The sequence below is a fragment of the Nicotiana tabacum genome, chromosome 20 (genome assembly GCF_000715075.1).
Source record: "Nicotiana tabacum cultivar K326 chromosome 20, ASM71507v2, whole genome shotgun sequence".
In the NCBI taxonomy this organism is placed as follows: Eukaryota; Viridiplantae; Streptophyta; class Magnoliopsida; order Solanales; family Solanaceae; genus Nicotiana; species Nicotiana tabacum.
Window position 1 is genome coordinate 10667779 of NC_134099.1, and position 27392 is coordinate 10695170.

Genomic DNA, 27392 nt, shown 5'->3' on the forward strand with positions numbered 1-27392 from the left:
CCTGTGTACGAATTTCCAGCATATTATGTTGGACCGGTATATTATACTTGAATATTTTCTTGATTTTGAACCGTATTTTCATTCATATTTATCTTTACATGAAAAGTAATTAAATCTTAATTACTTTTGAAATTATGACTATTATTTAGTGACCACTTGTAAATTTGGATATTTTTTAATTTCTCCGCCAAATATCCTACACATGACATTTGAGGTCAGCATCTACGTATATCGTCTAACGGCTAAACCCCACATATTTATGTCGGAATCTACTCTTTTTCTATTGCAGAATTTTCATACCAATAACCACTGGTACCTACCAAGAAATTTCTATCTTTTTGCACCACTAATATTCCTCTTTCATTTCCAAATATCAAACATCAATTTAACTTCTTGTCTGATCTGAAACTCAAACATGTCAAGCTCTAAAAATGGAGTCCATGTCTTAATTTTTCCATTTCCAGCACAAGGTCACATATTACCCCTTCTTGATTTCACACATCAACTTCTTCTCCATGGTTTTAAAATCACCATTTTAGTCACTCCTAAAAACCTCCCAATTCTTGATCCTCTTTTATCCACCCACCCTTCTGTTCAAACACTTGTCTTTCCATTTCCCGGCCACCCTTCACTTCCCGCCGGCGTTGAAAACGTTAAAGACGTTGGTAACTCCGGCAATGCTCCGATCATTGCTGGGCTCAGTAAGCTTCGTGGCCCAATCTTGGAATGGTTTAAGGCCCAATCGAATCCTCCTGTGGCTATTGTCTATGATTTCTTCTTGGGCTGGACTCAAGATTTGGCCCAAGAACTTGGTGTACCTGGTATTGTGTTTTACACTTCTGGTGGTTTATTGGTTTTTATACTGAGTGAAATTTGGAGGAATTTTGGGGCTTATAGAGATTTGAGCCTTATTGAGTTTAATGGGCTGCCTAAAAGTCCAAGGTTTGTGAGGGAACATATGCCTTCAGTGTTTCAAAAGTACAAAGAGGGTGACCCAACTTGGGAGATTGTGAGAAATGGGTTTATTGCTAATGATAAGAGTTTTGGGTCAGTTTTCAATACTTTTGAGGCTTTGGAGAGTGAGTATTTGGGCTTTTTAAAGAAGGAAATGGGCCATGAGCGTGTGTATTCAATTGGGCCTATAAATTTGGTTGGTGGGCCTGGTAGAATTGTGAAGTCCAATGTGGATGTTGGTGTAAATGAGAGAATTTTCACTTGGCTTGATGAATGTGATGATGGGTCTGTTCTTTATGTAGCTTTTGGTAGTCAAAAATTGCTAACAAAGGCCCAAATGGAGTCTTTAACTATTGGGCTTGAGAAAAGTGGAGTGAGGTTCATTTTGGTAGCTAAACAATTGACAGCCCAACAATTGGAAGAGGGTTATGGATCAGTGCCAGAGGGGTTTGAGGATAGAGTCTCAGGGAGAGGCCTAGTTATAAAGGGTTGGGCCCCACAAGTGGAGATCTTGGGCCATCGAGCTATAGGCGGGTTTTTGAGTCATTGTGGATGGAATTCTGTATTGGAAGCGATAGTGGCGGGTGTACAAATATTGGGTTGGCCCATGGAGGCGGACCAATTCATTAACGCATGGTTGTTGGTGGAGAACATGAAAACATCGGTCCGAGTTTGTGAGGGCGCAGATTCGGTCCCCGACCCGATAGAGTTGGGCCGGAGAATTAGTTATGCAATGGGTAATGACTTGTTTAAGGAAATGGCAAAAAAATTGAGAGATGAAGCACTTGAAGCCGTTAAAATTGGAGGAAGCTCTAGAAGGGCTTTAGATGGGATAGTGAGAGAGTTGTCCCAACTTCAAAGTTGAAAATTCATGCCAATGTACCAAAAATGTGTAGTTGGGCCAACTCTTAATCAATTTGGATGGGCCTATGTCTCACACTTATGTGCCTGCTTAAACTTCAATGTAATTGTATGTGATGGAGAAAAATGAGACAAGTTGATATTGTCCATATTATCAAGATATCTCATTATTTCTTTTAAAGTGTTAAAAGTTCAATTTGTAGATCGCGGAATTTGGAAAGCAATGAACTTTGTAGTACGAAAACTATGTTGTTACGGAGCATTCTATTTATATAGGTTGTGTTTCAGCCATGTGCTTGTATAGTAGATTCAAAAATTTAACTTCTATGGCCCTTTACAAATACATTATCGCTTTTTGGTCAAGTTCACTTCATTTCTCATACGTCACAAAAGACTTTGGCTCGTAAATGTGTGATTTGTCTAACTTGCCCAAAGTTGGGTAGATTGAGTGAGTGGTCTATTTCAAGAGTTTAAATAGATGTTGCACAAAATCAACACTTTCAAATGTTAGGTGAGCTTTAGTATTGGTCCAAATTAGGGGTGGGCATAAAATCCGAAAAATCGAATTCCGAATTCCGAACCGAATTAATTTGGTATTTCGGTTTCGGTTTTTTTCGGTATTTCGATACAAAAATTTTGATATTTCGGTTTGGTATACGGTATTAGATTTTTGGTATTTCGGTATACCGAAATACCGAAATAATTAGCCAGTAAATGGTTGCGGTATTGTGTTAGTTTGTAGATTTTGAAAACTATTGAAGCATGTTTCCCTAAGTATTTTGAGTTCTATCTACCATTTATTTGAAATGAGATGTTCTTTCCAGGTGAATGTTCATTATAAGACTTATTTATTCCTTTTCAACAGTAGTTTTTCTCACTGTTGAACTTGATCTAATTGTGGTTTCAGCCTAGAAACTTTTCCAATCTCATGAAACATGAATATTATTGCCATACAGGGATAGATGAGGCTGATGACTTAACAAGCCATATCATTCGAAATTAGTTATTGGTTTAGCTGATATAGTTAATCTAATAAATTTGTATCAAGATATTTCACAATCACAATCTCTTATGCAGAAGCCTTATAACATAGATTTGGTTTAAATCGAAACTGTACCGAACCAAAATAAGAAATATCGAACCGTACTGAAATATTTTGGTATGGTATTTGGTATACATAATTGATAAACTGAATATCGAACCGAAATTCTTAAATACCGAACCGAAATACCGAATGCCCACCCCTAGTCCAAATTGACTCTTAAAAGACTTTTAGCAGAAAGTAAAGAAAAGAATAAACAAATGGAGTTGAATTTTTTTTTTTTTTTTGGCCGTTTGTATAGCATGCCATGCATCTAACTAATTTGACTATATGTTATAAAGATAACAACAAACTTCAAAGGGTAAGCATTTGTTGAAAAAACTTCTATATTTTCCCCTTCATATAGTCTTAGAGATAATGTGACTCACGTTTTTCTTTTTCTTGACACGATATGATAGTGAGACGATAATGGTTGACAACAAAAATTTGGAAAATGACAGAAGTAGTCAAAAGGAAATGGAAGGGAAAATACTGTAAAAGAAAGAATACACTAACACTCTAGGAATAAAACATATATAACCAGGGGCGGATTCAATATAGAACTATCGGGTTCAACTGAACCTAGTACTTTCGACGCGGGCATTAATTTACGAATAAGAAATTACTAAAGTTATAATAAATGATAGATATGAATCCATAATTTTAAATGTTGTACTTAGTGGCGAAGCCACATGGTCATAAGGGTCGTCAATTGACCACCCTTCGTCGAAAAATTGCATTGTGTAAATAGGTATAATATTACGTTTTAGAAATATATAACACATATTGAACACCCTTTGTCGGGAATTTTTCATTTCTTTCAAATTTAAATACCCTTAAGGAAATTTCTAACTTCGCCACTAACTGAATTCTTAAAACTAAAATTCTAGATCCGCCTCTTTATATAACATACTAGACGTATAAGTAAAATATGAATGATAGTTTAAAAAGTGAACATTAGAAGGTAGACAACTTCCCAGAATCAAGAAATGTAGTGAGAATCCTCCGGCCTCCATCATCAACTAGAGGTTTTCGGTTGGAATCTGAAAAATGGAGGAATTCCCGGTAGAAAGCAGTTTCTTATTAAATATCACACGTGGTACAAATCTGAATTAATCGAAAACTAGGGACAATAAGTTCCAAATATCACATAGTTATACAAGAAACAGTAAAGAAAATTATACTTTGACAACATTCCATGCAAACAAACAGAATGAGAATAAAATGAAAAATCACACAACATGTGGAAGGACAAAAAGGGATAAGAAAAGGTTGAGATTACTTCAAGATGACAATGAACAAAAGATTTCCGGTGCCAATCCGAATTTAGTCAGGCCCCAATATAAATATCCGACACCGAATAAAAAATTACCACAAAAAAATGAACAAAAGGTAAAACATTAATTTTACTTTTTATACATATATATAGATCAAATATTATTTTTTGTACATATATATTATATCTTGAGTATTCTTCGCGAAATTTCTAGTTGTTTGTAATTTTTCAAATCCCCATCAATTAGTTGTAAGATGAAATAGAAATTAGTTCATGAATTTCTCTAACAACTATTCACATGAAACTGAAAAGAAAAAGCTCTAAAAATATAAAAATATACTTGAAAAATGTAAACAATAAAATTATAACATTCACAAGTGCACTAACACCTAGGTCAAAAAGGGAAAAAAATGTCATGATGCAAGATTATAAATTGGTTCCCCCTTAACTTAACTACTTAGGCCCACAATGTTATGAATATTTGCTTTAGAATGGGGCCATTTTTAGGTTCTTTTCTGACTTATGAATTCTGTTTTAGAAATTGTCAATCAATAAGTTCTTTAATTTTGTGCTCAGTGTGATTATATTGTTCATCTCTTTTCAAATGCAATCAACTGATTTGATCTTCTCAAATATCAAAGATCCTTCTGCTTCCTTTGACTAACATTTAATTACTGTTCTAAACGCATCTTAATTATTTTTGCCTTTAGTGGCTATACCATGTTAAAACCTCATGATTATTACTTTGATTTCACTTAAAATCATTCACACAAACCATCAGACACCAAAGTGGTTAATTCATAATCTTTGTTGAGGTTAACTTGCAGACATCACTATTACATAAGAGTTTGTAAATTAAACAGCATTAAGTAATTTTAAAAAACAAATAGTGGTGACCACCGACCGGATAATCTTATGCACACCTCAAATATTTTGTTCGATCTTTATGCAGCAGCCCATACCACTAGTGATACTGTTCGCTTTGGACCTAGACCTGCACGGCTTTAAAATGCGTCACTAGAGTCTAAGTCATATTTACTTATATACCCAGCATCTTTCCCGTGTTTTGTCGATGTGAGATTCGCCTAGGGTGTCACACACCTCCCTCCTCCCCCCTAGTGCACGCAGAAATTTAAGTGAGATCTAATTTTTTTTTGTGTTGTTTTTGTATAACTAGCCAAGTGAGCAAAATACATATGCTGATATAGAACCTGTATACAAATGTTTAAAAGAGATTTATGAAGTGAAGGGGGAAGACATTATATTATATGGACAATCAATTGGAAGTGGTCCAACTCTTGAATTGGCCACAAAATTGCCTAAAATTAAGGCTGTAATTCTGCAAAGTGCAATACTTTCTGGACTTCGAGTTATGTACCGTATAAAGTATTCTCTTTGGCTTGACATATACAAGGTTAGTCAAATTTTCAGTTCAAGATTTATTTAAGTTTCCTAATTTATTTGTTAAAGTACAGTTTTTTTTATCTGATTTCTGCAGAATATTGACAAAATACCATATGTCAGTTGTCCCATTCTTGTGATTCATGTAAGTTTCCAAACACTCAACTAGTATAATAGAATTACTATTTTCGGTTCGAGAAGGGATGACCTCCTTAGTTATTAGCAGCCAAACCCACTTTATTACGATGAAATTCTTTTTTATACATAGTAAAAAAGAGGTACTCAGGTCAACTCGCTTAAAAAAAGTAGATATTCAGTTGCTGTTCCGTAAGCCCTATTCACTCCTAGATGATACGAGGAATGAATCTCAGCAGGGGCCCATCAGCCCCATCTTTGAAAAGAGAAGAAAGATATGCAGCTTGCTTGCGGCTTTTAAAGGGATCTTTCCTTCCTTCTCTACCTACTTCTGGCGTAACTGGTAAAGTTGCTGTCATATGACCAAGAGGTCACGAGTTCGAGCTGTAGAAACAGCCTCTTATAGAAATGCAGGATAAAATTGCGTACATTAGCCCCCTGTGATTTTTGTCCTTCCTTGAACCGTATAGCGGGAGTTTAGTGCACCGGGCTACCCATTTTTAATTTTCGGTTCGTAATATTAGTGGTTTTGATCTTAATTTCTGATGCACTGTCAATTTTTCTTGTTTTTGTGGCATGCCTTAGGCACACAGACTTTGATTAGTTTTTAGAACAATAATTAGTTTAAACATATTAATTAGCTGGCACACAATATTTAGTGGGATTAAATAGGCTTATGACTACAAAAAAATGTAGCCCGGTGGACTAAGCTCTCACTATGCGCGGGGTCCATGGAAGGGCCGGACCACAAGAATCTATTTTACGCAGTCTTACTCTGCATTTCTGCAAGAGGCTGTTTCCACGACTCGAACTCGTTACCCCCTGGTCACATGGAAGTAACTTTATCACTTACGCCGAGGCTCCCCTCAGGCTTCACAAACCGTGGCTCTGATACCAAAACTTGTAGCAACCCCTTTGGGAGGGTACTACTTAGGAAAACAAATCTAATTTCCTACTTACAAAATATTAAAAGAGATATTAATAAAAATATTTAGAATAATTTTAGTAGCGGAAGTAGGCCCATGCGAAAAGGTTGAAAGTGCAATATATAGAAATATATATATTTATTTTAAAATACACCATAATTTTATTTTAAATGAAATACAATGTCAAAACATTAACAGATTAAAGCAACTTCCTAACTGATTTATACAATCATTCAAAATCACCGCAAGTTTATATTGTACATAAATTTCAAACTATCGGGTATATATAAAAACAAAGGAAACTGGTTTTCTCTTTTTCTACATATTTACAAGAAAAATGTAAATTCAGCATATTACAAGACTTGAGTTATTAAAACACCCTAATACAATGAAATAGGTTACAAATTCAAGCTACAATATTTTGGTCTCTAAAATCCAACAAGCCTCCAAATAACATAAGTGTGACATATACATACATACATACATACATACATATATATATATATATATATATATATATATATATATATATATATATATATATATATATATATATATCATGTATATCATGTATATCATGTACACGTCCCAAAACTATGCAAACCAAGGTGCATATGCAAATGTGATCTCCATAAATTCTCCCAAAGAGACTACTTCACCCTGGCCATCTTCAGATTTTATCCCGAACATTTCCTACTATAGAAAACAACTATCGCTAAGCATAAAACGTAGTGGTGTATAAACTTTAGGCTTGGAGTCATTAAATTCTCCAATTCCCCTTTTCAGTCATAGTTAGCTCAATTTAACATAATTAAAACAAGTGAACAAATATATCAAACATACCAATATCAAACTTTGAAGTGTTTCCAAATATCAATAACAATGTTCAAGAGTCTAGAAAGTGTATATTATCAATTTAAGAAAGTATACCAAATATCCATTTTTCGCCCAATATGTATGTCATGTCATCACACTAAGCATAATCAGATATCAAGATGGACCAAAGCCCCAAATCAAGTAGGGTCAAAACCCAATAGACAAGAGAATCAAGAACCATATTAAAAATGGCTTCCTAGTTCGTACTTAACACGGACAAGTTCCATAATTCAAGACGAACTACAAATCTAAAGTCAAGATGGCAAAAGATCCGAATCAAGAGGCATGCCAAGTGAGTGACCAAGTCACTGCCACAAGAAGGACAAAGTCCCAACAAGAATACAAAATGATCAAACAATCCGTACGAATGGGCGATTTAGCAAATTTCTTACAAGACTTGATATAATCTGAATATAACAATATAATTCGAAGACAAGAAAAATAAAATATTAGATTATTTCAACATATTTCCAGCAAGCAAAAAGAGTACAAGTTTATACACAAACCTTGGTGTTTTACCACAAAACAGTTCAATCACAACTTGGGGACGTTCGAATCGTCTACGCCGTAAACAAACCAAATATGTCCACTTCCTCAAACACTTCCCCTTTGATTTTTTTCAAGAGTTTATATACCTTAAATACATAATCAAATATCCAAATAAGTTCAGTGATTTAACAAGTCAACTAAACATGATATTGGTGAAAATTACCCAAAAACGTTTGAAACAGAAATTCTGGACAATATCACTATTCCGCGTTATGACTCAGTTTTGAAGATCTATACAGACAAACTAGACTTTATAGTCTTCACAAAAGTTGTATATCTATGTCTTGCCATTTCAGAACATCTTGAATCATCACCATATCAATTTTGAACAAAAATTTATGCTAAACTTACTAACAGCAGTACATGGAGTATTTCAGGAACTGAAAATCTGGGCAGCACCTGTCCTGTACTTTTTGACCCTTTTTCATATATATACCAACAAAACTAGATTTTGATTCCTTCATAAAAATTATAGATTTATGAAATACCTTTCCAGAAAGTCCTGGATCACTTAAATCAGAGCTCTGTACAAAACGATATGTAGAAAATACTAGTAGGTGTCTAGTATAAAAACGAGTTTAGAAACTTACCAAGAGGAGCAACTTAATCTTCACCAAAAACGAATTTTGTGCGTTAATTTAGTAGAAATCCATGGTTTTTTTTATGAAACTTCAGCTTCTTGTTCTTACGGAGGAGAGAGAGAGATAGAGATAGAGAGATAGAGATAGAAAGAGAGAGAGAGGTAGATAGTTATTCTTCTTTGTTTCTGAAGAGTAGAAGAATATGGAGTTTATGGACAGATATGAAATAAAATGGTTCCCCAACTACTAAATATTCTTAGCTAAATACAAAAAGTTGGAAACCCAAAACTTAATTATATACTATATTTACTAACAACTCGTCAAAATAATATTAAGTGTTACATATAGCAACAACATGGAACTTCATTGCCAATATTAACACAACCTAAAGTAAGAAATTTTCATATATTGACCATTCTATATTTAGGAAGTGCAAAGTAAAATATTTCCTCGTTATAAAAAAAATGCTCAATCAAGAATGCAAATATTGTAAAAAATTTTGGGGTGTTACAACTCTCTCTCCCTAAAAAAAATTTCGTCTCGAAATTTACCTTGTACTAGTCCCGAAACAAATGTGGATATTGGACTCGCATATCCTCTTCTCGCTCCCAGGTAGCTTCTTCGCCTGAATGATTTCTCCAAAGAATCTTCACTAATGGGATTCTCTTATTTCTAAGCTCTTTTATCTCATGCGCTAAGATTTGGATTGGTTCTTCTTCATATGTCAAATCAGGATTAACCTCAATAGATTCAATAGGAAGAACATGAGATGGATCTGAGCGGTATTTTCAAAGCATAGAAACATGAAAGACGTTGTGGATCTTACCTAATTCAGGTGGCAAAACTAGCTTATATGCAACCGGACCAATTCTTTCAAGTATTTCATAAGGTCCAATGAATCGAGGACTAAGTTTACCTTTTTGGCCAAATCTCATAATCTTCTTCCATGGAGAAACCTTTAAAAATACCTTATCGCTCACCTGATGCTCAATTTCATGCCTTTTAAGATCAGCATAGGACTTTTGTCTGTCTGAAGAAATTTTCAAACGATCCTTGATTATTTTTACCTTATCTTCAGTTTGTTGCACAATCTGAGGACCCACAAATTTTCTTTCACCAACCTCATTCCAACAAAGAGGCGTTCTACATTTTCTCCCATATAAAGATTCATAAGGTGACATGCCTATACTTGATTGGTAGCTATTATTATAAGCAAATTCTATTAGGGGCAAATGTTTGTCCCAACTAACCTTAAACTCAATAATGCAGGCTCGAAGCATATCCTCCAAGATTTGTATTACCCTTTCAGACTGGCCGTCTGTTTGTGGATGTAAAGCGGTACTAAAATTCACCTTGGAACCCAAAGCTTCTTGCAAGCTAGACCAAAATCTGGATGTAAACCTCGGATCTCTATCAGACACAATAGAAATAGGGATTCCATGCAACTTCACAATCTCATTAATGTACACTCCTGCTAAACGTTCCAGTGAGTAGTCCATTCTGATTGCCAAGAAATGAGCACTCTTAGTCAGTCTATCTACAATGACCCAAATTGCATCATGATTTCTTTGAGTGCGTGGAAGTCCAGAAACAAAGTCCATCGTTATCCTTTCCCATTTCCATTCAGGTATTGACAAAGGTTGTAGGAGACCAGCTGGGACTTGATGTTCAGCCTTTATTTGTTGACATACCAAGCATTTAGAAATGAACTCTGCAATGTCTTTCTTCATACCACTCCACCAATAGTGCTCTTTAATGGTACGATACATTGTAGTACCTCCAGGATGCATTGCATAAGGTGAACTATGTGCTTCAATTAAGATCTACTTTCTCAATTCATCATCATTAGGAACACACAACCTATTTTTATAAAATAAGGTACGATCTTTCCTTAATGAAAAATTTGATTCTCTTCCATTTTGGACTTCTTCAACCCGTTTCACCAGCTTCTCATCTAACTTCTGTGCTTCTTGGACTTGCTCAAGTAAGACTGGCTTGACTTGCAAATTAGCAATGATAGAACCATTAGAATTAAATGAAAGACAAACATTCATGGCTCTTAATTCAAGAAGCAAAGACAAAGGACTTAGAGTTAAACTTTCAAGAGAATTGCGACTCAACGCATCTGCAACCACATTGGCTTTACCAGGATGATAATCAATCGTGAAATCATAATCTTTGATGAGTTCAAGCCATCTACGCTGTCTCAAGTTCAACTCTTTTTGTGTACCCAAGTACTTCTTGTGATCAGTAAATATGTGACACTTCTCTCCGTATAAGTAATGCCTCCAAATTTTTAAGGCAAAAACAATGGCAGCAAGTTCAAGATCGTGAGTGGGATAATTCAACTCATGTGATTTCAACTTTCGAGAGGCATTAGCAATTACTTTCCCTTCTTGCATCAAAACACAACCCAAGCCACGATGAGATGCATCACTGTATACCACATAATCTTTTCCTTCAGCTGGCAAAGAAAGTATTGGAGCTTGTGTCAATAAGGATTTGAACTTTTCAAAGCTCTCCTGACACTTGTCATCCCATACAAATTTGGCGTCTTTCCCCAAAAGTTTGGTCAAGGGAGAAGCTATAATAGAGAAGCCCTTCACAAACCTTCTATAGTATCCTGCTAAACCTAAGAAACTTCTTATCTCAGTTGGAGTTTTAGGGAGTTTCCAATCAACAATAGCTTGAATCTTACTAGGATCAACCTTCACACCTTCAGATGATACAATGTGCCCTAAAAAGCCACTTCATTCAGCCAGAATTCACATTTGGAAAGCTTCGCGTAGAGTTGTGTCTCTTTCAGAATTTGCATGACAATTCAGATATGCTTATCATGATCTTCTCTATTCTTGGAATAGACTAAAATGTCATCAATTAATACCACCACAAATTGATCGAGATAAGGCTTGAATACATGGTTCATTAGATCCATAAATGCAGCAGGAGCATTTGTCAAACCAAATGGCATTGCCAAAAATTCATAATGGCCATACCTGGTCCTAAAAGTAGTTTTAGGAACATCTTGCTCCCTCACACACAACTGATAATATCCAGACCTCAAGTCAATTTTTGAGAATAAGCTGGCACCCTTTAGTTGGTCAAACAAGTCATCGATTCTAGGTAGTGGGTATTTGTTCTTGATTGTTACCTTGTTCAGCTGTCGGTAATCAATACAAAGCCTAAGAGCGCCATCTTTCTTTTTCACAAATAAAACAGGAGGTCCCCAAGGTGAAATACTGGGACGGATGAAACCTTTCTCAAGAAGTTCTTGAAATTGAGCCTTCAACTCTTTTAATTGAGCTGGAGCCATTCTATACGGAGCGATAGAAATAGGAGTAGTTCCAGGGACAAGATCTATAGGAAATTCAATCTCCCTTTCTGGAGGCAACCCAGGAAGATCATCAGGAAATACATCAGGAAAGTCACACACAGTTGGTATGTCCTTAAGACTTGGACTCCCCACTCGTGTATCGACTATATGAACAAGATAGACATCACAACCTTGACAAATCATCTTCCTTGCCAAGACTGCCGAAATAATATTAGATGTCAATGATCTTTCTCCTTGAACTACTATGTGTGAATGTGCAGGAGTTCTAAATGTCACTTACTTCAACCTACAATCAACCACTGCATGGTTCCTATGGAGCCAATCCATGCCAACAATAACATCATAGTCTTGGAAGGGCATTTCAAGTAAGTCGGCAGGGAAGACTAGATTTTGAATCATGAATGGACAATCTCGGTAAATCCTGTTAATAACAGCCTGCTGACCTAATGGACTCGTGACCAGCACATTAAAGTCAAGTCTCCCAGATTTAACAGTATCAGGAAATGCAAGTGATGAGCAAACATAAGATTGTGAAGATCCAGGATCAAATAGTGTAACAACAGATATGCCAAATAAGTGAAATTTACCAGCAGCCACGTCTGGGCCATCCCGGTCATTCTTCGGTCTCATAGCATAAACTCGTGCAGTAGCTCTTGACCCACCAGCCTGATTAGCTCCACTCGAACCCGCTGCTTGCATATTTCGAGGTCTAGCACTGCTATTAGCTTGAGAATGAGTAGTGACAGGCTTTTGAACTAATCCCTCTATATGGGTATAAGAAAGAGGATTAGGATTAGGACAATCCTTCACTTTATGATCTATACTTCCACAATTAAAACAAGCACCAGAAGCTGGTCTACATGCACCATAATGATTCTTCCCGCACTGTGCACAAGTAGGTGTATGAGTTTTGCCTTGGCCATAACTTGGAGTACTGGCAGTAGAAAAATTTGACTTATTCTGCTTATGATGTAATGATTTATGTGTACTCTCGGTCTTGGAATAGTCAAACTTTCCCTTTTTGGATGGACCGCCATATTCTGAATTACCCTTCCTAAACTTGTTTTCTCTCCTACTAGCTTCTTCCTTGTCAATTCTTTCCCAAGTAAGTGCAGCTGAAATCAGCTTGGAAAAATCATCAAGTTGTAAGATTGCCACTGATTTTCGAATGTAACCATTCAAACCTTCTTCAAATCTTCTGCACTTGTCTCTTTCACCATCAATAATACCTTTAGCATAGCGAGAAAGCCTGAGAAAGTTTTGTTGATACTCTGCAATAGACATACTTCCTTGTCTTAAATTCAGGAACTTTTTCTTTTTAGCATAACAATAGACAAGGGGAACATATTTTGCACGAAATGATTTCACAAAGTCATCCCAAGTCAGCACCAGAGGTTTTGCTTTTGCATTTGGCACACTTACCCACCAATCATAGGCATCTTTTTGTAAAAGAGAGATAACATACTTAAATTTGGCAGCATTAGTACACTCCAGTTGTTCAAAGACCCTCTCCATGCGCTCAAGCCATTGTTAAGCTACCGTGGGATCTGTAGTGCCTTCAAATTCAACGCCGCCCATTTTTCTCATCTTCTCAAAATTCATTTCACTTGGTTCTGACATTGTCCCAGCTAAGTGACGAAAGAATTCAGCCATCTGCTGGAATGGGGGAGTCATAAATGGAGTATTATGACTCATTGCTCTTGGATTTCTGCCCATTTCATTTCCACTAAGACGAGGATGATTTAGGTCAGGAAAGGATTCCTCATTTCCTCCTTGAAGGTGAGGCATGACATTATACTGGGCCTGACTTTCATCAACGGATTCAACAACTCTATTCGAAGAAGTGGCCATATTAAAAGTCCTATAAAAGATAAGATCACACTGCATTAGGGACATGTACATGATGCATATGCACACAAAATACAATAAATTAAATTAAACAAGTATGCAAAAATTTATAAACTCCAAGTCATTTTAAAGAAAGGAAATAACAACAAATACTAGATACTATCACAACAAAACAAATCCTAGAATCACAAACCGTGGCTCTGATACCAAAACTTGTAGCAACCCCTTTGGGAGGGTACTACTTAGGAAAACAAATCTAATTTCCTACTTACAAAATATTAAAAGAGATATTAATAAAAATATTTAGAATAATTTTAGTAGCGGAAGTAGGCCCATGCGAAAAGGTTCAAAGTGCAATATATATATTTTTTTTGAAAATCCACCATAATTTTATTTTAAATGAAATACAATGTCAAAACATTAACAGATTAAAACAACTTCCTAACTGATTTATACAATCATTCAAAATCACCGCAAGTTTATATTGTACATAAATTTCAAACTATCGGGTATTGTAAGCACGTTATTTTTGCCCTATGAAAGAATTATTCCCAAAAATAAATTCAAAATAAAATGATTTTCCTTGGTGTGCAATTTTGAGAATTTTTGTGACATTTTTGGATAATTATTTGTATTTGTCTGTGCATGTTTATTTGTTAAATTAATAAAAAGAAAATACAAAAATATGTCGCATTTTGCATGAAGGATTTAATTCTACAATTGTTAGTAATTAAGTTTGTTTTACAAAAATTGAAAATTACAAAAATAGGCATCTTTTGCATTTTTAGCATTTAATGTCCAATGGTACAATTTTATGCTTAATTATTACTTAATTGTGCGTTAATTGTCATTGGGAGTTAATTTGCGCTTTTATAAATTAATTTAGTTCTTAATAATAATTTAAGGATTTTTAATTTAGTTTTAGAAAAATAAAAGAAGAAGAGAGAGCAAAAATATAAAGAAAATCGGAATTGGGCATCTTCTTCAAATTCAAGCTACAAGCCCAAAAAATTGCCCAACCTTTTCCATGACCCGGTCCATTTCAACCGGGTCGACCCGGTCCACAACCCCAAAGACCTAACACCCCCCTATCTTGCATTTCAAAAAACAAAACAAAACAAAAAAACCTAAAAAACCCTAAAGAGATCCGCCCCTCCCTCTTTCTCTCTTCTTCTTCTCCAACTCCCCGAGCTCCCCAACCATGGCAGCTACCCTTTCCCCCTCTGCCTCACCTTCGCACACACGTACAGCCCCTCCGTCGACCAACCACAGCACCCAACGACCATGGCTGCCATGGCTAGCGCTGCCACTGTCGCGTCTTCGTCTTCTCCATGGCGAGCTCAAAAAGCTCGTCCATGGCTGCCCTCTTCTTCGTCAAGTTCCAGCAGCGACGTGAATGACCACCATCGTCGCTCAATGTCCAGCAGCTTCAGCTCACCCAAGTCGCCACCTTCATGCCCAAACGACCCCTCAGAACTGCTTGATGACTGCTGCGCATGCTCCTGATTCAGCTGTGTTGCTGCTGCATCGTCTGCTTCTTGTGCTCCTTCTACTACGTCCAGCCATGGACGAGCTTCATCGAGCTCGAACTCGAGCTCCCATGGCTGCTGCTGCATCTTCTCCATTCGCGCTGCTGCTACTGTGCCGCGCTGCTGCCTACTCCGACGTTTTGTGCCGCTGCTCCTAGAACTGCTACTGTAGATGCTGCGTCGTCTTCAAACGACGCCAAACGACCATCTTCTTCGATCGTCGTTTCGATCCGGTTAGTGGGTTTAAGATTTGGGTTTAACATTCTTGTTTTGTTCATCGTTGAATTAATTTTTTAGTTTGTTCATATGTTTTGTTGATTTAATTTTCAGATTCAAATGGAACTTTGATTAATTAGTTTTTCAGTTTATTTCATGTGCTTTTATTTTGTATTTGTAAAAGAAATTATTAGTTTAATTTTAGTATTGTTAGATGTTAGTTTAAATCGTTTGAATCCGTTGTTTGTTGTAGATTAAATTCGTGTTCATTTTGTCTAAAGTTCGTCTTTAATTTAGTGATTTAATGAGAAGTTATGTTTTGGTTTTTAATTTTTTTTTGAATCATGTATCTTTGTTATAATTTTATTGGAGTTAATTAAAAAGATCAATTGATTATTTGAAGTTTAGTGATTTGAATATGTTTATTTGTTTTGTTTAAGCTTAATTCGAATTTGAATAAAACTTGCTTGTTATTGTTATTGAAACTTTTCATTTATGTTCATACTTTGTTTGATTGTTTTTGTATCCGAAATTAGTATAAGTTTGATTTTCTTGTTTGTTGTTTATCATTTATGATTATTTCTTCAGCTTGCTTCATGATCTTGTTTAGTTTTAATATAGAAATTGTTGGTTGTAATGTTGTTAGATTTAATTTTAAGTTCAAATGATTATTGAATTTAGAAATCTGAATATACTTGTTTGTTTTGTTGATTGTTGAATCTGAAAGTAGGTCTGTGCATGTTTATTTGTTAAATTAATAACAAAATACAAAAATATGTCGCATTTTGCATGAAGGATTTAATTCTACAATTGTTAGTAATTAAGTTTATTTTACAAAAATTGAAAATTACAAAAATAGGCATCTTTTGCATTTTTAGTATTTAATGTCCAATGGTACAATTTTATGCTTAATTATTACTTAATTGTGCGTTAATTGTTATTGGGAGTTAATTTGCACTTTTATAACTTAATTTAGTTCTTAATAATAATTTAAGGATTTTTAGAATTTAGTTTTTAGAAAAATAAAAGAAGAAGAGAGAGCAAAAATATAAAGAAAATCGGAATTGGGCCTCTTCTTCAAATTCAAGCTACAAGCCCAAAAAATTGCCCAACCTTTTCCATGAAACGGTCCATTTCAACTGGGTCGACCCGGTCCACAACCCCAAAGACCCAACACCCCCTATCTTGCATTTCAAAAAACAAAACAAAACAAAAAAAAAAAACCTAAAAAACCCTAAAGAGATCCGCCCCCCCCTCTTTCTCTCTTCTTCTTTTCCAACTCCCCGAGCTCCCCAACCATGGCAGCTACCCTTTCCCCCTCTGCCTCACCTTCGCACACACGCACAGCCCCTCCGTCGACCAACCACAGCACCCAACGACCATGGCTGCCATGGCTAGCGCTGCCACTGCCGCGTCTTCGTCTTCTCCATGGCGAGCTCAAAAAGCTCGTCCATGGCTGCCCTCTTCTTCGTCAAGTTCCAGCAGCGACGTGAACGACCACCATCGTCGCTCAATGTCCAGCAGCTTCAGCTCACACAAGTCGCCACCTTCACGCCCAAACGACCCCTCAGAACTGCTTGATGACTGCTGCGCATGCTTCTGCTTCAGCTGTGTTGCTGCTTCATCGTCTGCTTCTTCTGCTCCTTCTGCTACGTCCAGCCATGGACGAGCTTCATCGAGCTCGAACTCGAGCTCCCATTGCTGCCGCTGCATCTTCTCCATTCGCACTGCTGCTACTGTGCCGCGCTGCTGCCTGCTCCGACATGTTGTGCTGCTGCTCCTGGAACTGCTATTGTAGCTGTTGCATCGTCTTCAAATGATGCCAAACGACCATCTTCTTCGATCGTCGTTTCGATCCGGTTAGTGGGTTTAAGATTTGGGTTTAACATTCTTGTTTTGTTCATCGTTGAATTAATTTTTTAGTTTGTTCATATGTTTGTTGATTTAATTTTCAGATTCAAATGGAACTTTGATTAATTAGTTTTTCAGTTTATTTCATGTGCTTTTATTTTGTATTTGTAAAAGAAATTGTTAGTTTAATTTTAATATTGTTAGATGTTAGTTTAAATCGTTTGAATCCGTTGTTTGTTGTAGATTAAATTCGTGTTCATTTTGTTTAAAGTTCGTCTTTAATTTAGTTATTTAATGAGAAGTTATGTTTTGGTTTTTAATTTTTTTTGAATCATGTATCTTTGTTATAATTTTATTGGAGTTAATTAAAAAGATCAATTGATTATTTGAAGTTTAGTGATTTGAATATGTTTATTTGTTTTGTTTAAGCTTAATTCGAATTTGAATAAAACTTGCTTGTTATTGTTGTTGAAGCTTTTCATTTATGTTCATACTTTGTTTGATTGTTCTTGAATCCGAAATTAGCATAAGTTTGATTTTCTTGTTTGTTGTTTATCATTTATGATTATTTCTTCAGCTTGCTTCATGATCTTGTTTAGTTTTAATATAGAAATTGTTGGTTGTAATGTTGTTAGATTTAATTTTAAGTTCAAATGATTATTGAATTTAGAAATCTGAATATACTTGTTTGTTTTGTTGATTGTTGAATCTGAAAGTAGGTTTGTTTGTTGTTAAAAGATATTGTTCAATCAAAATAATTTTAGTTGTTCTTTGTTGTTCATCATTTAGTTTGAATTTGTTGTTGAAAATTGTTTAGAAATTGGTCACATTTGCTGTATTTTGGTTGAAATTGATTAGGTGAATTGGTTATAGCTGATGGGGGTAGCTTGGTAATTTGCAGTACGTTCAGGGGTAAAATGGTAATTGCAATAAGGTCGGAGGGGTAGTTTGGTAATTGAACATTTTGAATAATTCTTTATGTTAAGCATGGGGGGGCAAAATGTAATGGGGTGTGGGTGATATAATTGTTTATGTTAAGCGTGGGGGACAAAATGTAATGGGGTGTGAGTGATATAATTGTTTATGTTAGGCATGGGGGACAAGACATAATGGGCTGAGAATAATTCTTTAGTTTATTATAGTGGGGGACAAGACACAAAATAATGGGGAATAATTCATTTGTTTAAGAAAGTGGGAAGCAAAGCATGCAATGATGGGAATATTTTGGGTTAGGGGTTCAAGACAAGAGTCTTGTTATATATAGGGTCATTTGACACATTCTGGAGGAGGGACTTAGAGGAGAAAGACTTTGACTTAGAGAGAGAGAAAGGAAGAGACTTTTAGAAGAAAAAAAAAAGTTGAGAGAGTTGACTGAATTTCGAGAAATCAGAATTTGAGAGTAAAAGAGAAAGACAATTTGAACTTTCACTTGAATAATTTCCGTTCGACTTTCCTCGAGTGTTATTCAAATCAGTAAACTACTGCATCTTGTATCCGTCTCTCTTCTGCTTTGACTGCGATTGCACTTTGGTATTGCTGATTTTTCAATATGTTACTGGGTTATTTTACTGGTTGTTACTGGTTTTGCGGTGTTGCTGAACCTGCTGTCGCTGTGTTATTACTGCTGCTGACTCCTTCTTTTCTTCTTGTACTGCCATTTCCAGGTACACATTTGTACACTTTTGGCTTGAGGCAAAATGAAATATTGACCAGGCTTTGTTCCTGTTGAATTCCTCCTGTTTAGAATTGTGTTTGAATAGAATTTTTCTTTCTTTGTATAAAAATGTAGTTGATTGATTAATGAATAATGGGGTCGCATGTATAATAACTCCTTCATCTAATAATGTTAGTTTAAATTAATCAAAGAATAGTTAATCTGTTTTGATATTATTTTGTGTCAATCTCATGTTCTAGTGTTATTAAATAATAGAATATAGAACGAAAGCAATCTCTCCTTGTACAAACTCGATTGCAGTTTTCCATTTGCATTAGCTGTAAACTAATAACTAATAAGTTATGTCTTTTTCAGCATGTAATTAATTGAGGGATTTTCTTTTATTTTAAAGACGAACCTAATAGAAAAAAAATGTAGTCACTATAGGTTCATCCTTTTAAATAAAAATGAGACGAGCCTCGCCAAATAAAACGCACAGATTGCGGGGCCCTCAATAAATGTACATTTAATCACTTAGACTTCGGGAGGAGCCGTTTAGCAAACTTCACGGCTGTCCCCAAATAATAAATACGCTAATCGCTTTAGGCACGATTTAATTAATCTTACCTTCTTAAACTCGGGTGCGCATTTCATGCGACCTAAATCCAAATCCCAAAACATTGAATAAAACTGTGTTCCGGATTGCGGGTGCATTTCATGTGACGCAATCCAAAGACATATTTTTTAAACGATGTTCACATTCTTTTAAAAATATAATAATAAAAGCGGTAAGGAGTTAAAACTTGCATAAGAGCGCATAATTGTATAAAATTAGATAAACAAGCCGAATATGACAGTTGAGCGACCGTGCTAGAACCACGGAATTCGGGAATGCCTAACACCTTCTCCCGGGTTAACAGAATTCCTTATCCGGATTTCTGGTTCGCAGACTGTAAAATGGAGTCATTCTTTTCCTCGATTCGGGATTAAATTGGTGACTTGGGACACCCTAAATCTCTCAAGTGGCGACTCTGAAATAAATAAACAAATCCCGTTTCGATTGTCCTTTAATTGGAAAAACTCCTTCACTCCTCGCGGGGCGGAAAAATGAGGTGTGACAGGTATATATAAAAACAAAGGAAACTAGTTTTCTCCTTTTCTACATATTTACAAGAGAAAGTGTAAATTCAGCATATTACAAGACTTGAGTTATTAAAACACCCTAATACAATAAAATAGGTTACAAATTCAAGCTACAAGATTTTGGTCTTTAAAATCCAACAAGCCTCCAAATAACATAAGTGTGACATATATATATATATATATATCATGTATATCATGTACATATATATATATATATATATATGTATGTATATATCATGTATATCATGTACATGTCCCAAAACTATGCAAACTAAGGTGCATATGCAAATGTGATCTCCATAAATTCTCCCAAAGAGACTACTTCACCCTGGCCATCTTCAGATTTCATCACGAACATTTCCTACGATAGAAAACAACTATCGCTAAGCATAAAGCTTAGTGGTGTATAAACTTTAGGCTTGGAATCATTAAATTCTCCAATTCCCCTTTTCAGTCATAGTTAGCTCAATTTAACATAATTAAAATAAGTGAACAAATATATCAAACATACCAATAACAAACTTTGAAGTGTTTCCAAATATCAATAACAATGTTCAAGAGTCTAGAAAGTGTATACTATCAATTTAAGAAAGTATACCAAATATACATTTTTCGCCCAATATGTACGTCATGCCATCACACTAAGCATAATCAGATATCAAGATGGACCGAAGCCCCAAATCAAGTAGGGTCAAAACCCAATAGACAAGAGAATCAAGAACCATATTAAAAATGGCTTCCTAGTTCGTACTTAACACGGACAAGTTCCATAATTCAAGACGAACTACAAATCCAAAGTCAAGATGGCAAAAGATCCGAATCAAGAGGCATGCCAAGTGAGTGACCAAGTCACTGCCACAAGAAGGACAAAGTCCCAATAAGAATGCAAAATGATCAAACAATCCGTAGGAATGGGCGATTAAGCAAATTTCTTACAAGACTTGATATAATCCGAATATAACAATATAATTCGAAGACAAGAAAAATAAAATATCAGGTTATTTCAACATATTTCCAGCAAGCAAAAAGAGTACAAGTTTATACACAAACCTTGGTGTTTTACCACAAAACAGTTCAATCATAACTTGGGGACGTTCGAATCGTCTACGCCGTAAACAAACCAAATCTGTCCACTTCCTCAAACACTTCCCCGTTGATTTTTTTCAAGGATTTATATACCTTAAATACATAATCAAATATCCAAATAAGTTCAATGATTTAACAAGTCAACTAAACATGATATTGGTGAAAATTACCCAAAAACGTTTGAAACAGAAATTCTGGACAGTATCACTGTTACGAGTTGTGACTCAGTTTTGAAGATCTATACGGACAAACTAGACTTTATAGTATTCACAAAAGTTGTAGATCTATGTCTTACCGTTTCTAAACATCTTGAATCACCAACATATCAATTTTGAACAAACAGTTATGCTAAAATTACTAACAGCAGTACATGAAGTATTTCAAGAACTGAAAATCTGGGCAGCACCTGTCCTGTACTTTTTGACCCTTTTTCAGGTATATACCAACAAAACTATATTTGGATTCCTTCATAAAAATTATAGATTTATGAAATACCTTTCCAGAAAATCCTGGATCACTTAAATCGGAGCTCTGTACAAAATAATATGTAGAAAATACTAGTAGGTGTCTAGTATAAAAACGAGTTTAGAAACTTACCAAGAGGAGCAACTTGATCTTCACCAAAAACGAATTTTGTGCGTTGATTTAGTAGAAATCCATGGTTTTTTTTTGATGAAACTTCAGCTTCTTGTTCTTACGGAGGAGAGAGAGATAGAGATAGAGAGATAGAGATAGAAAGATAGAGATAGAAAGAGAGAGAGAGGTAGATAGTTATTCTTCTTTGTTTCTGAAGAGTAGAAGAATAGGGAGTTTATGGACAGATATGAAATAAAATGGTTCTCCAACTACTAAATATTCTTAGCTAAATACAAAAGGTTGGAAACTCAAAACTTAATTATATACTATATTTACTAACAACTCGTCAAAATAATATTAAGTGTTACATATAGCAACACCATGGAACTTCATTGCCAATATTAACACAACCTAAAGTAAGAAATTTTCATATATTGACCATTCTATATTTAGGAAGTGCAAAGTAAAACATTTCCTCGTTATAAAAAAAATGCTCAATCAAGAATGCAAATATTGTAAAATAATTTGGGGTGTTACACTGCATTTGTGTAAGAGGCTGTTTCCACGGCTCGAACCCGTGACCTCCTGATCACATGCCAACAATTTTACTACTTACGTCGAAGCTCACCTTCAGGCTTATGACTAAATCATGGATAAGATTTTATTGAGTGTCTCCCATTTATTTTGTATTTGCAACTTATAATAAATTCTTAGAATATACCATTGGACATGTTCATTTTGGTCTGCAGGGAACAGAAGATGAAGTAGTTGATTTTTCACATGGTAAAAAACTTTGGGAGCTCAGTAAAATGAAGTATGAACCCTTGTGGATAAATGGAGGAAATCATTGTGACTTACAAGTCTTTCCTCAGTTCTTTACTCATCTCAAAAAGTTCATAACTTCAGTGGAAAGACAATCAGATCGCCAAACTATTGAGGAAAGTATAATTGACTTAAATTATACTCTTGATATTACAAATGAAATTAAGTGCAGACCAAGGATTGAAGAGATAGAGAAGTCAAGAATCAGTACTGAACATAAAGAGATCATTGCAATAAGGCCTAGCACAGACAGAAGAGTACTAAAGCCAAGAAATAGTGTTGACAAGAGGGAAAAACTAAGAAAAAGTATGGATTACTTTGGAAATCAAGAATTAGCACTGATCTAGCTGAGAGAGGGAGGAACAACATCGACCGGTAAAGAATTTTTACACTATCAATATATATTAACATGTTATAGCAGTGGACCTACTTTATTTTCCACGTTAAGTAATTTCAGTTTACTTATAATTATCTTGACCTGATAGGCTGATAGTGTAAAATTCTTTTGCATGCGGCACGTTTACTTATGGTCTTACAATATGATTAGCAATATCATCATGCTGTATTTTGACTATTGATTTGGACTGATTGCAGGTTTGGAGATATGATGAGATCAGTAGCATATTGCAATATTGACTGTTTGAAGCAGACACTATCTAAGGAAGACTAATCCAATTGGTGTCTTTAAATTGTTATTCCTGTTAGTGTCTGGAAAAGCAATATTTGCCTTTTCTTTCCCTTTGTTTGAATTTCTGTTAATTCTTGGAACAACGATTAAGTTGTCTCTGTGTGAACTATAGGTCACGGGTTCGAGCTATGGAAACAACCATTAATGTTTGCTTTAGGGTAGACTGTCTACATCACACCCTTTGAGGTACAGTTCTTCATTGACATAAATACGGGATGCTTGGTGCATTTTCTTTTCCTTTCTTGTGTAAACTGTGAGTGGCACGCTACAACAAAAGCAAAAGGAAAAGGGAAAAGAAGAAGAGGTATGTAAAGGATAGAAAGGTGAAATTGAAGCCATTTGCATAATGTATGGTCCACATTGAATATTATTTCATTACCTACATGTTTGTGATTTGAATTTGTCTTCTTTTTTCGAATTTTAGTATTGGTCCCTACATTTGCAGTCCATTTTTTAAGATTGTTATTTCTTTTGGAAACATTCTTCACATTCTTTATCATGCAAATGATTTCTGGACCCCCCTCCTTACATGATTTACATAATTTTTGTTCTAAACTTTGTTTTTAAGATTAGAAGATCTAAAATAAAGAAGCAAAAGCAAGACAAAGTGATTAAAGAGCTAGTAAATGAGGTTCTTAATTATAAATAGAAGAAGAATATGCTTTTATACTCCAGAATTTGCTTTTTAAAGGGGGCCACAAAGATCATGATTTCAACGTTGGGGAATGGGTTGGGGACAACCTAAATGGAGTAGCACATTTACTATCCATTGACAAAGAAAAAGCAAAGGAGAGATCTTATCAATGCAATATTCCAAAATCTTGTTTTATAACAAACATTTGACCATGATTTTGATTTGATAGCTTGGTTAGCATTTCCCAGGATAAGGTGTACCCCCATCCCATACGAGTCTGAAACATTTTTTATGCTTTTTTGGACAAAAAATACATTTTTAATGCTAAAAAAATTACATAACTAGGTAATATTGTGTTTTACTAATTCGCAGTACTATACTGCGTTTTACTTAAAATCTGGGCCCAACTATATTTTATTAAAATAATTCGCAGTACTATATTGCGTTTTAACTAAAACACAGTATAATACTGCGAATTGCTTTAATAAAATAAAGCCTCATCTTCTTAAAACGCAGTATAATACTGCGAATTGCTATAATAAAATAAAGCCCCTTATTCTTCCTTGGACCACAGAACCGACGCACCCCATTAAAAAATTTCGGATTCTGCTGGTCCCCCCTCCCCCGCGTCAAAGTTTTAAAATTTTTTTTTAGGCCCCACCCGTCACCTAAAGAGCAAGGAGTGTAGGTCCCACACACAAGACAAGATTTGGATTCCTTCTTTCGGGTGCAAAAATTCGATTTCAATCAAATTCAAAAAACTTAAATCGAGGTATTTCGATTTTGTTTATGTCGAAACTCGTATAGTACATGCATATTTGTATTGTTTAATGTGTTTCCATGTTAATTTGTGTTATGTTTGTGTTTAAATTTGTATCTTATTTATACCCGGATTGATTTATTAGCTTTGGTACAAAAAAATTGTTAAAATTTGATAAATTATTTGTATTGTTAAAAAATTAATATTATTTATTTTGTTTGTTGTTCATATTTGTATTTTATGTTAATTATTTTTATATGTAATAGTGACCTTTTAGCATAGTAAAATAAATAGTCTTTTAGCGTAGTAAAATATAGAGCCTTTTATGTAGTAAAATATAGAGCCTTTTAGCGTAGTAAAATATAGAGCCTTTTAGCGTAGTAAAATGTAGAACCTTTTAGCGTAGAGTCTATGTAGTTTAAGTATGTAGTAACTTAAACTCTATCCAATTACACTTTACAAAATTAATTATTTAATTTATAACAATAAACTTACAAAAGTAACAAATTAATATATGTTGTAAAATTAACTCTAATATCGAGCCTGGAGCCCATACATAATTATTCAGTTTAATTTTAAAAATAATTAATTATTTAATTTATTAAGCTAACATAATTCTAAAAATGTTGAAATTGACACGCATAATAATTAAGGATAACTCGGTGCTACCGGGCCTCAAAAATCAAGCTTGGAACCCAGACATAATTATTCAGTCCAATTTTAAACATAATTAATTATTTAATTTATTAAGCTAACAAAATTATAAAAAATGTTGAACTTGACACGCATAATAATTAAGGATAACTTGGTGCTACCGGGCCTCAAATATCGAGCCTGGAATCCATACATAATTATTCAGTCCAATATTAAACATAATTAATTATTTAATTCCTTAAACTAACACACACAATTAATTTTGTTTAAATTATAGTAGACGACATGGACTTTCCTCCGCCTGCGCATCCTGGACCTGCCGAGGATCAGCTACTAGTGTTGCAGGGCGACCATAGGTCCTCCTTTGTATGGGAGGGACAACTATCGATGCAGGCTCTACGCCCCAGGAGACCTAACGATTTGTGGGAATTCATCGTGGAGCATCCTTTCCATGCCCGCGTAGTCGCGCGCCTACAGGCTACGGGTTTCTATGCGATTTTTGAGCTTGGACGGATGCAACTTGATTGGTCTCTCATCACGGCCTTGGTAGAGCGGTGGCGACCGGAGACACGCACTTTTCATTGCCCACTGGAGAGGCCACCATCACGCTGGAGGATGTTCGGGTTTTGTACGGGCTATGCGTAGATGGACGGGCCGTGGCGTTGCCCCAGTACATTAGATCCATGACGCGTGCACAATTTTTGGATATGATAATGCATTTTACTGGTTATAGACCTCAGGGTGACGCTGGGGGCAGTCGCGTTGCTTTGTCAGCCATTAGAGATCATATGGCGTTTTTGCACCCAGACATTACCGGCGAGACGGAGGATCTCCATATTGAGAGGTACACGCGGTTGGCGCTGCTCCTGCTTTTCGGGTGTGTCTTGTTCCCGAACACTTCGGGGAGTAAAGTGAGTATGCGCTTTCTCCATCATCTTCAGCAGCTGGATGATTTACCCCAGTACAGCTGAGGTGCTGTTGTTCTCGCATACCTGTATAGGAGCATGTGTTGGGCGAGCATGGGCCCAGCGGTGGACATATATGGTTTTATTCCCCTCCTAGAGGTGACAATATTTTCGAATACTTTGTTCATTACTCCGAATTCTATATGGTCGAAATGACTCATAAATTTTACATCAACCTTTTATATTAGGTTTGGGCCTGGTAGTGGATCATGCCGTTGCAGCCACCTCTACCACCACTTGCGCATGGTGAGGCTTATCCGTTTCTTCCTCTAGCTTCTAGGTGGATTCTCCGGCGTGGGAACTATCGAGAGACTGATGCTCATCATAATCTCCTCCTTATCAGGGATGTGATAGATATGCTGGTGGACGGACAGGTAAATATGTACCTACACTTACTTGTTTTAAATTGAGTTTTGTTGCGCATACTCACTTTTATGTTATTTTTTGGTAGTTCATCTAGACGTCATACAACGACGAGTTGCTAGCTCAGCTGCCGTTTATTGCTCAATCGATCGACTGCTTTGGAGCACCTCCGTCCCGATGATCTTCTTCGATATGGTTGAGTATCATGCCACAGAGCGTGTGCTTCGCCAGTTCCACCGTCCCCAACCTATACCGGGGGAGCCTGGATGGGTGGCTACACACTATCAGCGGGATGACCGTGCCACCTGGACGTTATATATATAGGATGGCTAGAGCAGCAGGTCCATATTTGGGAGGAGCGAGCTCACCGTATTCCGCCAGCACCTACATTTACCCAGGAGGCCACTATTCATCTGTATGCGTCATGGTACCGCCGTCACACCCGACTGATTATCGGGAACCCCATTCATGTACTTGGCGAGTGCTACAGACCATACGCCGGGAGGCACGAGGCACTGGTATTTGTTGGCTTCTTAATATCGTATAATTGTGATATAGCGTTATTTAATTAATATTTTAAATGTTTCACAGGCTATTGGGCATCATCACCTCTACCAGTTGGGACAGGA

The 27392-nt window shown here is 35.8% G+C and overlaps 2 protein-coding genes across 2 annotated transcripts; both read left to right on the top strand.

Moving 5' to 3' along the window:
- The first annotated feature begins 275 nt into the window (after positions 1 to 275).
- LOC107783549 (UDP-glycosyltransferase 89A2-like) lies at positions 276 to 2157 on the top strand. Its single transcript, XM_016604529.2, has one exon. It carries the CDS (start codon positions 416 to 418, stop codon positions 1817 to 1819), a length of 1404 nt encoding a protein of 467 aa, XP_016460015.2. The 5' UTR covers positions 276 to 415; the 3' UTR covers positions 1820 to 2157.
- Positions 2158 to 3946: 1789 nt separating this feature from the next.
- Positions 3947 to 23624, top strand: LOC107789146 (uncharacterized). The gene is made up of 5 exons (XM_075240026.1): positions 3947 to 3961; positions 5350 to 5586; positions 5671 to 5718; positions 22627 to 23074; positions 23294 to 23624. The coding sequence occupies exons 1-4, from the start codon at positions 3947 to 3949 to the stop codon at positions 23044 to 23046; spliced, it is 720 nt and encodes a 239-aa protein (XP_075096127.1). The 3' UTR covers positions 23047 to 23074; positions 23294 to 23624.
- Positions 23625 to 27392: the final 3768 nt, after the last annotated feature.